Source organism: Gavialis gangeticus, unplaced genomic scaffold, assembly GCF_001723915.1.
Source record: "Gavialis gangeticus isolate Ggan-Ray unplaced genomic scaffold, GavGan_comp1, whole genome shotgun sequence".
Lineage (NCBI taxonomy): Eukaryota > Metazoa > Chordata > Crocodylia > Gavialidae > Gavialis > Gavialis gangeticus.
In genome coordinates, this window is record NW_017729018.1 from 4,934,954 (window position 1) to 4,948,041 (window position 13,088).

General features: G+C 52.6%; 1 protein-coding gene across 1 annotated transcript in view; it reads right to left on the reverse strand.

The window, feature by feature from the left end:
• The window catches only part of LOC109294803 (unconventional myosin-Vb-like), a 72,907-nt gene that overhangs the window by 46,982 nt on the left and 12,837 nt on the right, over positions 1–13,088 (reverse strand). Inside the window, exons 2-4 of the mRNA XM_019513282.1 lie at positions 2,379–2,489; positions 772–943; positions 249–393 (exon numbers count right to left, since the gene is read on the reverse strand). Coding sequence (XP_019368827.1) covers positions 249–393; positions 772–943; positions 2,379–2,489 — 428 coding nt within the window. The remainder of the gene's footprint in view (positions 1–248; positions 394–771; positions 944–2,378; positions 2,490–13,088) is intronic.

Below are 13,088 nucleotides of genomic sequence, written 5' to 3' on the forward strand. Positions count from 1 at the left end.
AAAAAAAAAAACAAAACAAAAAAAAAAAACAACACAACTCATTAAAGCAGCTTTCCAGCCAAAATAATTGCCCACCCCTGATCAAGCCTCTCTGCCACCTGTGGTGGTCCAGCACATGTGAGCCCTGAAAAGAGGCTCGAGAGGACCTTGAACACAGAGATATCCTACCAGTGCCACTATCCAGGGCTTCTGGTCTGCAGGAAGCGCCAGCAACCACCTAGCTCATGGGGGAGGGAAGATCTACTCACCTAGACATCTGCCTGTAGGCTTCTTCTGCCACAGCAAAGATATGGGGATCCATCTCACCTATGTTCTGACCGCTGTAGGCATGGATGACCGCCTCCTCATAAATAGGCAGCTGCTTGTAAGGGTTAACAGCAACAAGAACAATGCCTGCGGGAGCAAAGACTGATGGTAAGCCAGAAACCCTCCCAAGCAACTCAGGCCATGCTCATGGGGGCAGAGGGAGTAACATCAATTGCCCACTTTGAAGTGAACGGTGTGAGCTGTTAAAGTGGTACCTTGGTACCTAGCCATCATTGTGGCCTCTGGGTTTCACACTGAACTCCCAGGAAGAGCTGCATGGCAGGGGAGGGTAGTTTGCAGGGAACAGGAACTGTAGTTGTTCTGGATGAAGATCACAGGGAGCCCAGGTCCCCAGTGTCCTGCTCCCCACCCCACCCCCAAGGAAGGCAGGCAGTAGTCACTAAGCTTGGGGGCATCACAGTGGGAAGGGAACGGCCTGCATCCAGCAGCAGCCAGGCCACTCACCACAGTAGGTATAGATGGTGCTGGATTCCAGGAAGCGCATCCGGAGGGTGTGCAGCACAGCCGGCTCATGCAGGTAGCTGAGTGCCACCAGGTTGTTCTCCCCCGACAGGTAGTCGGGGTTGCGCAGGTGAGGCAGCTGGGGGCAGCATGGGTCAAGGGGATAGGCCACCTCCTGTCCAAGAAAGGAGACTCCAGGTCACACTCAGGGCTTGGTGTGGGCAATGTGCCCGCTCCAAGGGCCGAGTGGCTCAGGCTGCTGGGCTGGCTTCCCAGCCAGCAGAAAGATCGGGAATGGCTGTGGTGCTGCTGGCAGGGCCTGGGCCGGGATGTGGTCTGGGCCATTCTTGTGCTATTAGTCACAGACTGAGCAGCCCAGCCTGGCTCCAGCTACACACTGGAGGGTTCCTACAGGGCAGGACTGAAGCACAGGAGTGCAGGGTAGGCTGGTTACTTGCAGCTAGATGGAGGCAGCAGCTCTTCCCCACTTCATGTGGAGTTACCCCATTCTGGGGCACTGCTCCGAGCTGGGGGAAAAAGATGGACTCCTCCTTGTGCTGGGAGAAGTTCACCCTGCAGGTCCTTTCTGGGGCAGGCAATGGACCATTGCAGCAAGACAGTTCAGGGCAGCCAGGGATGAACAGGCTGGGTTGTTGCTCAGGGCACCCAGGTGAGGGGAGGGGGGGGGAAAAAAAAAAAAAAAAAAAAAAAAAAAAACCAAAAAAAAAAAAAAAAACCAAAAAAAAAAAAAAAAACCAAAAAAAAAAAAAAAAACCAAAAAAAAAAAAAAAAACCAAAAAAAAAAAAAAAAACCAAAAAAAAAAAAAAAAACCAAAAAAAAAAAAAAAAACCAAAAAAAAAAAAAAAAACCAAAAAAAAAAAAAAAAACCAAAAAAAAAAAAAAAAACCAAAAAAAAAAAAAAAAACCAAAAAAAAAAAAAAAAAAAAAAAAAAAAAAAAAAAGCAACCCATGCAAAGCATAAGCAATGCCAAAGTCAGCACTACCCTTAAAGCCCATGTCATCCCACCACTGGGTTACACTTTGGAAACCAGTGTTAGAGCTCGATGCAGCCCTGGGGTTGTGGAGCAATGAAGGCAGGAAGCAGACTTGCAGCAAGGCTGGGCTTATCTGGCAGAAGGCCTGGTGGCTGCCTTGCATGGGGTGCACTGGAGACCCGAGCAGCCCAGCTGTGCACCAGACTAGGCCCCTTGCATCCTGCTGAAAAGCTGCTACAGCAGCAACACCTAACCTATCCCCCTTACTCCCCATCCCCTCTCCCAGCATAGCAGCTGGCTGAACTCCACACACCCATCTTGGCTGCTCAGCTGTTATCCCAGCCCAAGAGGAAGGGCTGACCAGTGACCCGCCAGGTGAACGGCTACCATACATGCCAGAGCATAGAGCAGAACTAGAAACCTCTCAAAACCAGCTCGTCTCCATTGGACTGGCTGGAAATTGGGGTCTGGGCCTTGAAGCAGCCCCTTACCATATGTACGCATGTGCATACACAGAACACACGCTCACACCCCCACACCAGTAGGCTGTCCTGTAGCACTGTTATTGCATGAAGGCAGGATAGCTTGAAGCACCTGCAGGCTGCTTGCCTCACCTGCCCATCTTCCAGTCTGAGGCAGAGGACACCATCTCCTTCCTTGTAACCCCTAGTTACTTCTGCAGGCTTCCAGACCTCCACGCAGTCAGGGATCCACACCCGGGCCCCCTGCAGAAAACAGGGGACAGGACACAGCAGTGTCAGACACCACAGAAGATACCCAGGACCCTTCCCTGGCACAGCTGCCCTGGGACCCAAATGCAGATACTAAAGGTCATGAAAGATGCAGGGGGCAGTCAGGAAGCTTGGACTGCATTGGAGAGGTTATTCAGGATTTAGTGCTGCTCTTCTGAATACCACCATTAGCAGTCCAAGTGCTGCAAGGCCTGGAGTGCAGGGCATAAAGGGCAGGGTAGTTAGTTACCAAGACTCAAGTTTCTGCTGTGGGGAACTAAAACATGGGTTATTCAGCCTGTTCCACTGGCTCGGCTCATTGATGAGCTGTATGAACAGCTGAATAAAGTCACCAGCCCCCCATGGCCTCTATTCCACACTGTGGATGCTGTATTACTCAGAAGAAACCACAGCCAATACAGAGCCCAGTGAAACAGGTCCCCAGCCAGGAGACACCCTCTGTATATGCAGCCATGCCCTGGCAGGACTAAGCTGCAGCAGCTGTGACCCCACCAGCAGCAAGCAGCCACTACAGCATGAACCAGAGGGGTGAAGGATGAGTAGCTGCACCTTTTGCATCTGCTCAGAGATGGGCCCTGCCCACCTGGAACAGCTTTCCTATGCTGGGGAGCATCAAGGGCTAGGCAGGAGGGCAACAATGCCTCAGGGGCCAAGCTGCACATGGAAGAGCCCCCAGGTGCACATGGACCCCACAGGCTTCTCATGGACAGAGTCTTGCTCCAAGTGAGACAGCTGCTGCTTCTGGTAGAGCTGCAGTCACACAAGGCCCCCCATCAGCCATGGTACAGGTGGCCTGGCAAACCTTCCTAGGGGGTGTTAGTCTGTTCCTCTGCTCCTTGCAGGGGGCATTTCCTGAAACCAAACCACTTGGAACAGCCCCAAGGCACCTGGGACAACCCCAAGGCACCCCCAAGCATGGGGGCATCAGAACACAGCATTATGCAGAGGCAGAGGCAGCTCACCGGCCCCAAGGCCTGGGCAGCCCCTCTTGTTCTGAGCCCACCACACCACAGGCCCTGGACCTCCTGCTGCACCTGCATGTGCAGGAGCCATGGCAGGTGACCTGGCATGGGCTCCTGGCTGGCTCAAGACCACTCTGTTCCTCCTGGAGGCCTGTCTGTGCACAATTCATACAGGGTCCAACCCAATGCCCAACCTACTGCACTGCAGCATCGGCTGCCTGCCCGCCTGCCAGCAAGGGGCCCAGGGAAGCCTGCGTGGAGCAGTCCTGCCTCCGCAAACATTGCTGGAGGTTTCTAGTCCTGGCACAAGTCAGACTTCCAGATGACTTTTTCCACCCCCCACTCCTAACTGCCTCACCTCCTGCTCCTCCCTCCAGCTATAGATGCTCCTCAGACAGGGAATTGAGCCTGGGGCAGCACAGGCCTTAAGCTGGCCAGGAATAGGAGTGGGATGCAGGGCTCTGAGGCCGAGCCATGCATGGGGAGCCCAGCATAGACATGGCAGTCCTAAAGCATCCTGCAGGGCACAGGAACAAAGCCTTGAAAGGGCAGGGTTTGGACAAGTCCATACAGCCATGGTCTGCTGCTGGCTTTGATGCAGGGATCCCCCCACCAGTCTGTGGCACAGTATATCAGAGTCTGTGATGTTCCTCAAGAAGTGTCAAGCCTGGGCTGCTCGAGATGTTCACTATGCTTCCCCCCCCTTGAAGCCTTGGGGAGACAATCGTGCCCAGGTTGGTAAAATACAGCCTGTGGGCCAGATCCAGCCCATGGAGGGTCTTCGTCCAGGCTGCAGTGGGTCCCTCGGTCCTGCCTGATCCAGGCACTGTCCAGCCGTGGCACATCCCGCCACCCCCCGGGCAAGCAGCGGGGCTGAGGTGGCTCCACAGCTGGACTGCCTTTCTAGACAGACCAAGCAATGGTGGCTCCTTCTGGCCACCACCACTGCCAGCCCCAGCCCTGCAGTATCAGTGAGGACCCCCCGCCCCGATAAAAAAAATTTTGGGTTTTTTTTTTTTTGTTGTTCTCCCGCCCTCGCGGGGGGTCGGGCTAGAAGATCTACTAGGTCCCTTCCGACCCTTAATCTATGAATCTATGACCCGAGCACACAGCCCCAACCCACCCCACTCGGGACTCACCTGCGCTGAGCAGCAGCAGCAGCGGCGGCTGGGCAAAAGCTGTTGCTCAGCACAGGGGAAAAGCAGCTCCTCCCCATTGCTGCTGTTGGGCTCTTCCTGCGGCAGCCACTCGGAGCGTGTGCCAGGCTACTCTGCATGTCCACCAGCATCACCCCCACCCACCTCTGGGCTGCCCAGCGGGGCAGCAGTGGCACTGCAAAACAGCCACATGTGGGCTCCCCACAAACCCCCATCCCCACCAACCCACCCATACTCCCGCAATACACAGGAGTCAGACTTCATTTTGAGCTATTACGCAATCACTTATAACAAAAAAAATGTAAGTTAAAATATGTTCTAGTCCCAAGAAGAGCACCAGTCAAAGGGCAGGGCTACCCTTGCAGTCCTTGACAGCTCACCGAAACTCGTTAAGCAGCCCTCCAGCCAATCTAGCTCCTGCCATTCTTGACTCAGCTGGTCCCCCATCACCAGTGCCACCATCACTACGAAACAGGCTCCTCCAGAGCCTCATTCTCCTAGGCCACATGCTCTTGTCTGCTCAAGCAGCAGGTTCTGGTCAACACTCCCCACTCCCCCATGTTCTGGGTCCATCACAAGGCACCTTCCCTTTGTTCCTTGTTGCCATTCCCCCTCAGACACTGGCAGCTGCCACAGGACTAGGATGGGATTTGAGGCTAGTCTCCCTCCCACCTCCCAAAACCAGTCTGGTTAAAATCCACAAGACGACAAGATGCTTGGTCAGTTTACTGGACAAATTCCTGCAAGAGTTTGGTAGGCCTCAGTTCAGCTCTTCTGCACAGGGCATTAAGGCAGACCCTTGTGCATGAAGGTGGCTTCTTACCATGGGTGAAGCTCAGAGCTAGGACTTCAATATACCTGCACTTGCTCTGCGTCTCACAGAATTGCTGGTTCCCCACTTCTGGGCTGAAGACTTCAGATTTCCCCCCCGAAATGCACTTCATTCCTGCTGAGACCACTGAGTGAGGGGCATGCAGGCATGGATGCCCAGGGAGGTGGGCAGGACTGCAGCAGAAATACAAGATCATTAGAAAGCAGGCTGGAAAGGGACTTCACAAGGTCATTGAGTCCAGCCCCCTGCTCAAGGCAGGACCATCCCAGCCAAGTATGCATCCAACCTGCTCTTAAGTTTCCAAGGATGCAAATGCCACAACTTCTCTAGGCAGCCTGGTCCCATGCTTGACCACCCTCCTAGTCTCCAAACTAGAGCTTCCCCTGCTGCAGTTTGAAGCCATTGCTCCTAGTCTTGTCCCCTACAGCCACAAAGGAAAGCCTCTCTCCATCATTTGTAATTGCCCTTCAGGTATTTGAAGACTGTTCCAAAACACCCCGTCAGTCTAATCTGCACACCTAGAAGAGCAGTTTAGCCCCAGTACTGGGTTGCTCGAGCCAAGTCACTGCAGAAGCCACTCCTGGTGGACTCCCCTACCCACCAGGCTTCCTGAGCTCACGTAGATTTTACATCTGCCTAAATGAAGTCCAATCCCCCACCAGCCCAGGAGGATCAGAGCCTCACAGCAACTGGTCCATGCTGCACTGCTGGAAGGTGCTCCACCCACGATGGAGTATTTGCAGGCAGGGATCCAGCTGGAATAGCAGCCACTCCTAATAAGCCACCAGCAGCAGCACAGCTATGTTATTATTCAGCAGCAATCAGCAGTTTTTAGTGGGCTAAAGCCCCTCCTTCAGCAAATGTAGGATTATGAGCGACTATAAAAAGGTGTTTTCCCTCCTACACACTGCATGTTTCAGATGCTACCCAGTCCAATACTTCCATCTGCCATAAGGCGTGAGCCCAACGTGCTTTTATCAATGCATTATTGGATACTTCTTCACCCATGTATGCACACTCCCAGTGTAGTCCAAACCCTTCTGCTTGGAATTTTAAGTGGCAAAAAACCTATGTACAGGCCAGAAAGCAACAGCAAGCTTCAGACCCAGTTAAGTCAGAGTTAGCTCTGCTGAAGAGCAGGGGTGCAGGGCATGCTGGTTGTTCACAGCCAGCTAAGGCAGCAGCTCTTTTTAACCCTACAAGACCATTTTAAGCTGGACATAAGAAAAACTTTTTTTTTTTTTTAAACTGTCTGAGCCCCCAAGACCTGGAATAGACACCCTCCAGAGGTGGTACAGGCACCTACTCTGGACTTATTCAAGAAACATTTGGATGTTTATCTTGCTGGGGTCCTTTGACCCTAGCCAGCTTCCTGCCCAAGGCAGGGGCTGGATTTGATGATCTTTGATGTCCCTTCCAGCCCCAACATCTATGAACCCATGAACCCCACCCCCTAGATGTGGAGTTACCCCCAAATTTTGGGTCACACCTCTGAGCTGGGGTAGGATGGACTCCTCCTTGTGCAGGGAAGAGCTCACCCTGCTGAGAAGCAGGTCTCCTCTCCCAGGCAGGTGATGGACTAATGCAGTGAAACTGCTCCAGGCAGGGAAGGATGAATAAGCTGGGCTGCTGCTCAGGGGACCCAGGTGAGCAGGGGGGAAAACATGCACAAGGAAGCTCAAAGCCAAGCACTGTCCTTAGTGTCCATGTCAGGGTTTGCACTGCTGTAGTTGAGCACTTGCTGCCTCCCACAGTCTCCTGTGGAGTCATCCTCAGTTATTGGGGCTGGCCAGAGCAAGGCACTGGGGTTGGCATCTAGTGCTCCCATGGAGGTGATGACCTATAGACAGATTTCCACCCCATAGCAATGGCAGCAGATGCTTAGCCAGGTGTGCCCTATAGTTACAATCATTAGCAGCTGTCAGAGATGCTATGGGGAGGAAAGTTTCATGCCAGTGTCTGCTATGGCCCCTGCTGGTATCCGATCTAGTACTGCCTTTCTGGATTTAAGCAACAGGATCTTAAGAGATACCAAGGTCTAGTGTAATGGTAAAGTCAGGAAACTTTACTGCCCCATTGCAGAAGTACAGGCCCAGGACTCCATTTAAAGTCTTCCACTTACAGCAGTCCAGGCCTGAGACATGCTCAAATAACTACAGTTCCTCCATGCCTCAGTTTCCCCCATGCAGCAGTTGTCTCATTGACACCAACACTAAGCCTGATGGTTGGTACAGCTAGGAAGACAACCCAGGGTCATGCTCTTACTACATAACCCTAACTTGGCTGAAGATCAGTTCTTCCCGTACCTGAACACCTCCATTCCCCTCTGTTCCTAGAGAGTTTCACTTTGAAGCTTTACATCTTAAGTTACTTCACAGGGTCCAAAGCCTTCAGTTCTCCAGTCAGCAGCCCACAACTCGGTGACAGACGCTAGCTCAATGCTGTCAGTCTCTTCCAAGTTGCTGCTATGTAGCCCACATTAGTTTGCAGTTCTACAAAGCAGACACAGATCAAATAACACAGCCTTGAACTGCCGAGAGGCTCCATATAATTTGGTTACCAACCCACTGCATGCTTTACATTGTACTGCAGTCTGGGGCTGCTTTCCAGGTCCAAGCTCAGCGGAGGACAGGGCAAGCGGAGGAGCTGGAAGGAAGCCTACCCCATTTTTGCCAGCTGATGTAGCACCCCCTGCCATGAGCTGCACCCTGGTGCAGTGGCCCCTCCCGCAGCACAGCTCTGGAAGGGCAGATGCAGCACTGCTGCCAGCAGCACCTCAGGCCCTCCCTTCACAAGAGGGGACAGAGGCCAAAAAGTCTCATTTGCTGTGCCCTGCAGACCTGGCCATAGAAAGCACGGCCTGCCACCTGAGCTGTCTGATGACAAGTCCAGACTAGAGGCAGTTTCATTTTGCACAAAGGTTACTGCTAAGTGTCCACAAGACCCAGAGGTGGGACTCAGCAATTCAGAAATGCCCCCTGCTCTGCAGCCCACTTGCCCTCAACTCTGAGCACCGAAACTAGAGAATGGGACATTTAAATCAGAAGCTGGGTCACTTGCTATAAGCAACTCCTACCAAGGCAGTTTGGTCTACCTAAAAGCCAGGAGATACCAGCCTTTAAGAACAGTCAAGGGAACATTAACTGCAAGTCGAGACAGATACTCTCCTACTAGATACAGCTAGGCTTTCAGGTACACAGTCTGGGAGAGGGCTATGCCCCATTTCCATGTTATGGACTGTGGAACTACTTCAGATTTGCAAGAGGGGCTGGTAATATCACACTCCCACCTAGCTCCCACTCTGCAGGGCTGCTACCAGCCTGTTGCTAGCAATAAGCCACAAATCCCATTTTGCAAAGTCCACAAAACCTGGAAGCACTTGCTGCAAGCCAGGTCTACAGGGTGGAAGGTATGTTAACAGATCATTTAATGGAAAAAAAGACAAGTAACAAATAACCCAAAATTTACATGGCCTGTGTAACTTATACCCTAGAGGCTGTTAGACCGTTTCAAATCCAAAAGTCAAGAATTCAAAAGCTAGGAAGTGCCAGAACTTTGTTTAAACCCTGCAACCTGACCTCCGTGCCTTAAATTAAAGGAATAACTGGTAACAGGAGCAAGTCCTTATCATTGGGCACTGGGATGGATGGGACACAGGGTAGGTTTCACAGCAATTCCCCAAAAGGCTTCAAACTTCTGCTGGGTTCATGGGAAGGAGCATCATCAAGCAGAAAAGCCTTCTGCCCAGCCCCCCACCTCTTCTCACCCACTAGGTCCTACAGCCCCTTCTGCATCTCAGGCAGGCAGTACCATCTCCCCCATAAAGCAGTGGGTACAGAGCCCAGGAGCAAGACTCCCTGCATTTACTTTTGGCGCGTGGAACCACATTAGTGCTCTTAGCAAACAGGAGAGATTAAGTGCAAGGAAGTCCTGCTGAGCCCCCAAGCTGGAGCAGGCTCAGTGCAGCCGCTCGGCAGGTCTGAACAAGCAGAGGTATCTGACCCTTGCAGCTTGGGCAACAAGGGGTCCCAAAGCCGGGGCAGGCTGGGACTCGCATGGAGGTTAAAGTGACCTTAAACACCCAGATGAGGAATTTTTTTCCAGTCTCATTCCCAGGAATAGCTGAAGCGTTCCAAGTTCAGTCCGAGATGAGCTCCTGACACAGGCAAGCCTCAGCCCAAGCCATTTAGCTAGCCTGCCAACAGCTTGAAGTGTGCAGCAACAGGAAGTGCTGGGTGACTACAGTGAGAGATAGGGACAGCCACCACTACATGCCAGATCTGCCTGGGCTTGGCTTGAGGCTGCCCAGGTAGCCTTGCTGCCCACAGCTGCCTGTAGCTCAGATTTAAAAAAAAAGTTTCAGCCCAAGTTCTCAAAAGGAAAAATATATTTTTTAGCTTGAAGCAGCAGCAGGGCATGGGATGGTCCAGCACAAGCAGCCGACTGGTGTTTGCAGAGGAAGCTGAAGGAGGCAGCTGTGCATTTTGCCACATAAGAATATTCTTATAGCCATTTCACTGGCAAAGGCCTGAAGCTGAAAGAGGATGGCCTGTACGGGAGGGATGCACCAGCTGCCTAGCCTGGTGAGGCTGCCTGTGGAAACAGCCAAATAATAAGCTGTCTGCACACATTTGAGACCTGGGGGAATGTGAAGCAATATCTCCAAAGTCCCCCCCTCCATACCAGGCAGGCTCCCTTCCTAGGCAACCCAGACAGCACAATTCAACCCAGGATCCAAGCCCAGCACTGTAGATAGGAGAAGCTCTGCTGAGAGCATGTAACTGCTTGCTGGGGCCTGGAGCAGAAATGAGAAGCAGAGCCGACCGTCCCTCCTGGTGATCCTTTGTGCAAATGGTAGGAGGCCTGATGGACAAAGGGGGCAAAAGCTGAACCCAGGGAATCAGGGAGGAACCGAGAAAAAGGAGCTGGAGTGAAACAGGAGGCAAGCTGCATAGAGCACTAAGGGACACATTGGGATGGCTGGGGCAGAAGAAAGGGGCAGGGCTCACTGAAGCCCACTCCCCACATCCAGTGTGTGGGGCCCACAATCAGTCTCCATTCTCTGCTGCAGCACACCCCCACCCCCCAGGCCATGCACACAAACACCACCCGCAAGGTAAAACTCAGTGAGGGCTCAGCTGGGCAGGTAGGGTCTGGGGGTGGAGAGGGAGGTGCCACTTTCCTGAAAGCAGGTAAGAGGCACCACTCTCCAAAAAGTTTGGCCTTCACTGGTGCCATCCAGGGGATGGTGCTCATGCAGAGCTGGCTCCTTCCTCAGCTTCTGGCACTGGTTCCATCATCCCTCGGGAGCTTCTCACAGGCCAGCTGCCCCAGCCTCTGGGACCAGTGCTGCTGCTGCTGCAGGTGTTTCACCCCCTTCCCAGAGCTGTTGCCTTGAGGATATTCTGGGCTGACAGTCCTTAAAGAGGTGACCGTGCACGTGGAAGCAGACAGATCCTGGAGGGAGTCACTAAACAAGGGCCTGCTCTGGGGTGAAGCAGGGGTGTCTAGTGAGGGTCTGCCAGGCCCCTATTTCACCCACTGGCAGGGAACAAGGGGGCTGCAGGAAAAGCAGACTGTTGTTTCATGGTTAAGGCAGTCCCATGGAAAATGGGACTCTACCCCTACCCCTAGGCCAGGGTTCCCAGGGGATGCTGGGCCACTCGCTCCACCCAGATTTTTCAGGCCAGTGTAAATAGTGCACACCCCACATTCAGGAGGGCCAAGCAGAGGCACTGGGGCTGGATCTGCAGAAACTGAGTACGTACAGCTGCAATGAGGCCTGCCTTTAGAGCCCAGCTCTGATTAAGTGCCACCTACTGCCAAGGCATCTCACTTTGGGCACTTCCGACCTTAGTCTGTGCCCCAATTCCCTCCCTTGGAAGCTGGAGACTGCAGCCCCTGGTCTCCCAGGGGACTGGGAAGAGTACTTTGAGTGTCCAAGTCACGCTGATACAGTGGTGAACACAACAGGAGCACTGATGGGGGAAGTCACCAGTTCTGTCCTCAGAGCAGGGTGCAAGTAGTGCAATAACATTACTGATGGTCAGGGGGCTTGTCCCAACTTGGGCGTTTGCACCCTTGTATCCTGGCATTCAGTGAGCTTGCAGGGCTCCTCTGACCTCCCAGCATCCATGAGTACCCATTAAGTTAACAAGGGAGCACTGCTTCCACTTACATCAGTGTTTGAGAGAGACCCAAATTCTTTGAGCTCACTTCATTACTACTCAGCTGCCAGGATCCAGGTTTCAAGAAAGACCCTCTCCTACCCTAAAGATCTTCCCATCAGTGCATGTTGTCTTGGGAATCATGGCTTGGGTCTCATACCAAGTCCCCTTTCAGTGTGCATGGAAACAGATTCCCATGCCAGAGAAGGCCATCCTCCCTACTAGATGGGCATCATACAGTGTTTCTCCTCTCCAGCCACTCTGAGAACATCACTTCTGTGCAAGCAGTCCTAGACCCAGTTTCCAGGCAGGCTAACTGCAACACAAAATAGCCAACCCATGCAAGGCTTAATATAGCAAGAACAGTTTACACTGGACAGAGCTTTCGGTAACTGGGTCAGGATTGTAAACGCAACAAATGTTTAAAATTGCTGCATTTGCTTGTGCTTCTCAGGTTGCCCTTGTTCTACGGCAGGTTTAAAAACTCTTTCCCCTGCCCCACCCCCAAACGCATTGGGTGTGGGGAACCCACTCTGCATCACAGTCCTGTTAGAAGACATTGGTAGGATTCCCGACTTCTCTCCCCAGTGTGGAGGGTAGGGGCTGGAGCTGCTTGCTCACAACCTGCCCCAGAGCCCCCTCCAACCATGTTGTATTGCCTGTGTAACAAGAGAAATACAGACCAGTAAGCCTGCAGTTGAACTAGGAGAATGGGATTAAAACAGCCCTGCAGCACACCTGGGGTATTGCTTTAGCTAAAAGGTCACCAAGCCCAGCAAACAAGTGGGGAAATGCACTAGTCCTTGTGCACAGCAGTCAGAATCCTTCCCATGCTGTCACGTGCTGTGTAGGGCATGATAGAGGCTTTGCAGCCCATCTTGAGCTGCTCTGTATACCCTTTAAGTCCCATAGGCTTCCCCTCCAAGTACTGCTTGGAAGAAAGGTTCTGGTTAGCCCCTCTTACAGACTCCCAGCTGCCCAGACATGCATCATTTTGCACTTCTGACCCCAATGGCATGCTGCTTACTCCTCCTTCAGCTGTCTCTTGCCTTAGCTTGGTGCACAAAATAGGCTGCGTTTGAACAGCTGCTCAGTAACTGGTTTCCTCCCCACTGTTCAGTGGGCAACCCTAGGCTGTACTTAGTGCTATAATGCATATAACATCTCCCTTGTTTCATGCCTCCTGAGGCCAAAGCTTTCGTTCTAACCATTCAGATCTTTGCGTTCACCCAGATGTGCATCTCCAGTACAACAGCTTGGGTTTTGTTCAATCACTGCAATACAATGAGGTGGTAGTTTTGACTGGGGAAGGCAGGCAGGCATCTGAACTTGGACTTGGGAGAAGGCAGCCTCAGTCACAGCCAGAACCACCGCAGCAGTGAGAAGGGAGAGCCGACTGTAAAAGTGGACATTTTTTTTGGGGGGGGGGGGCATAAGAGAAAGCCTGAAGCAGT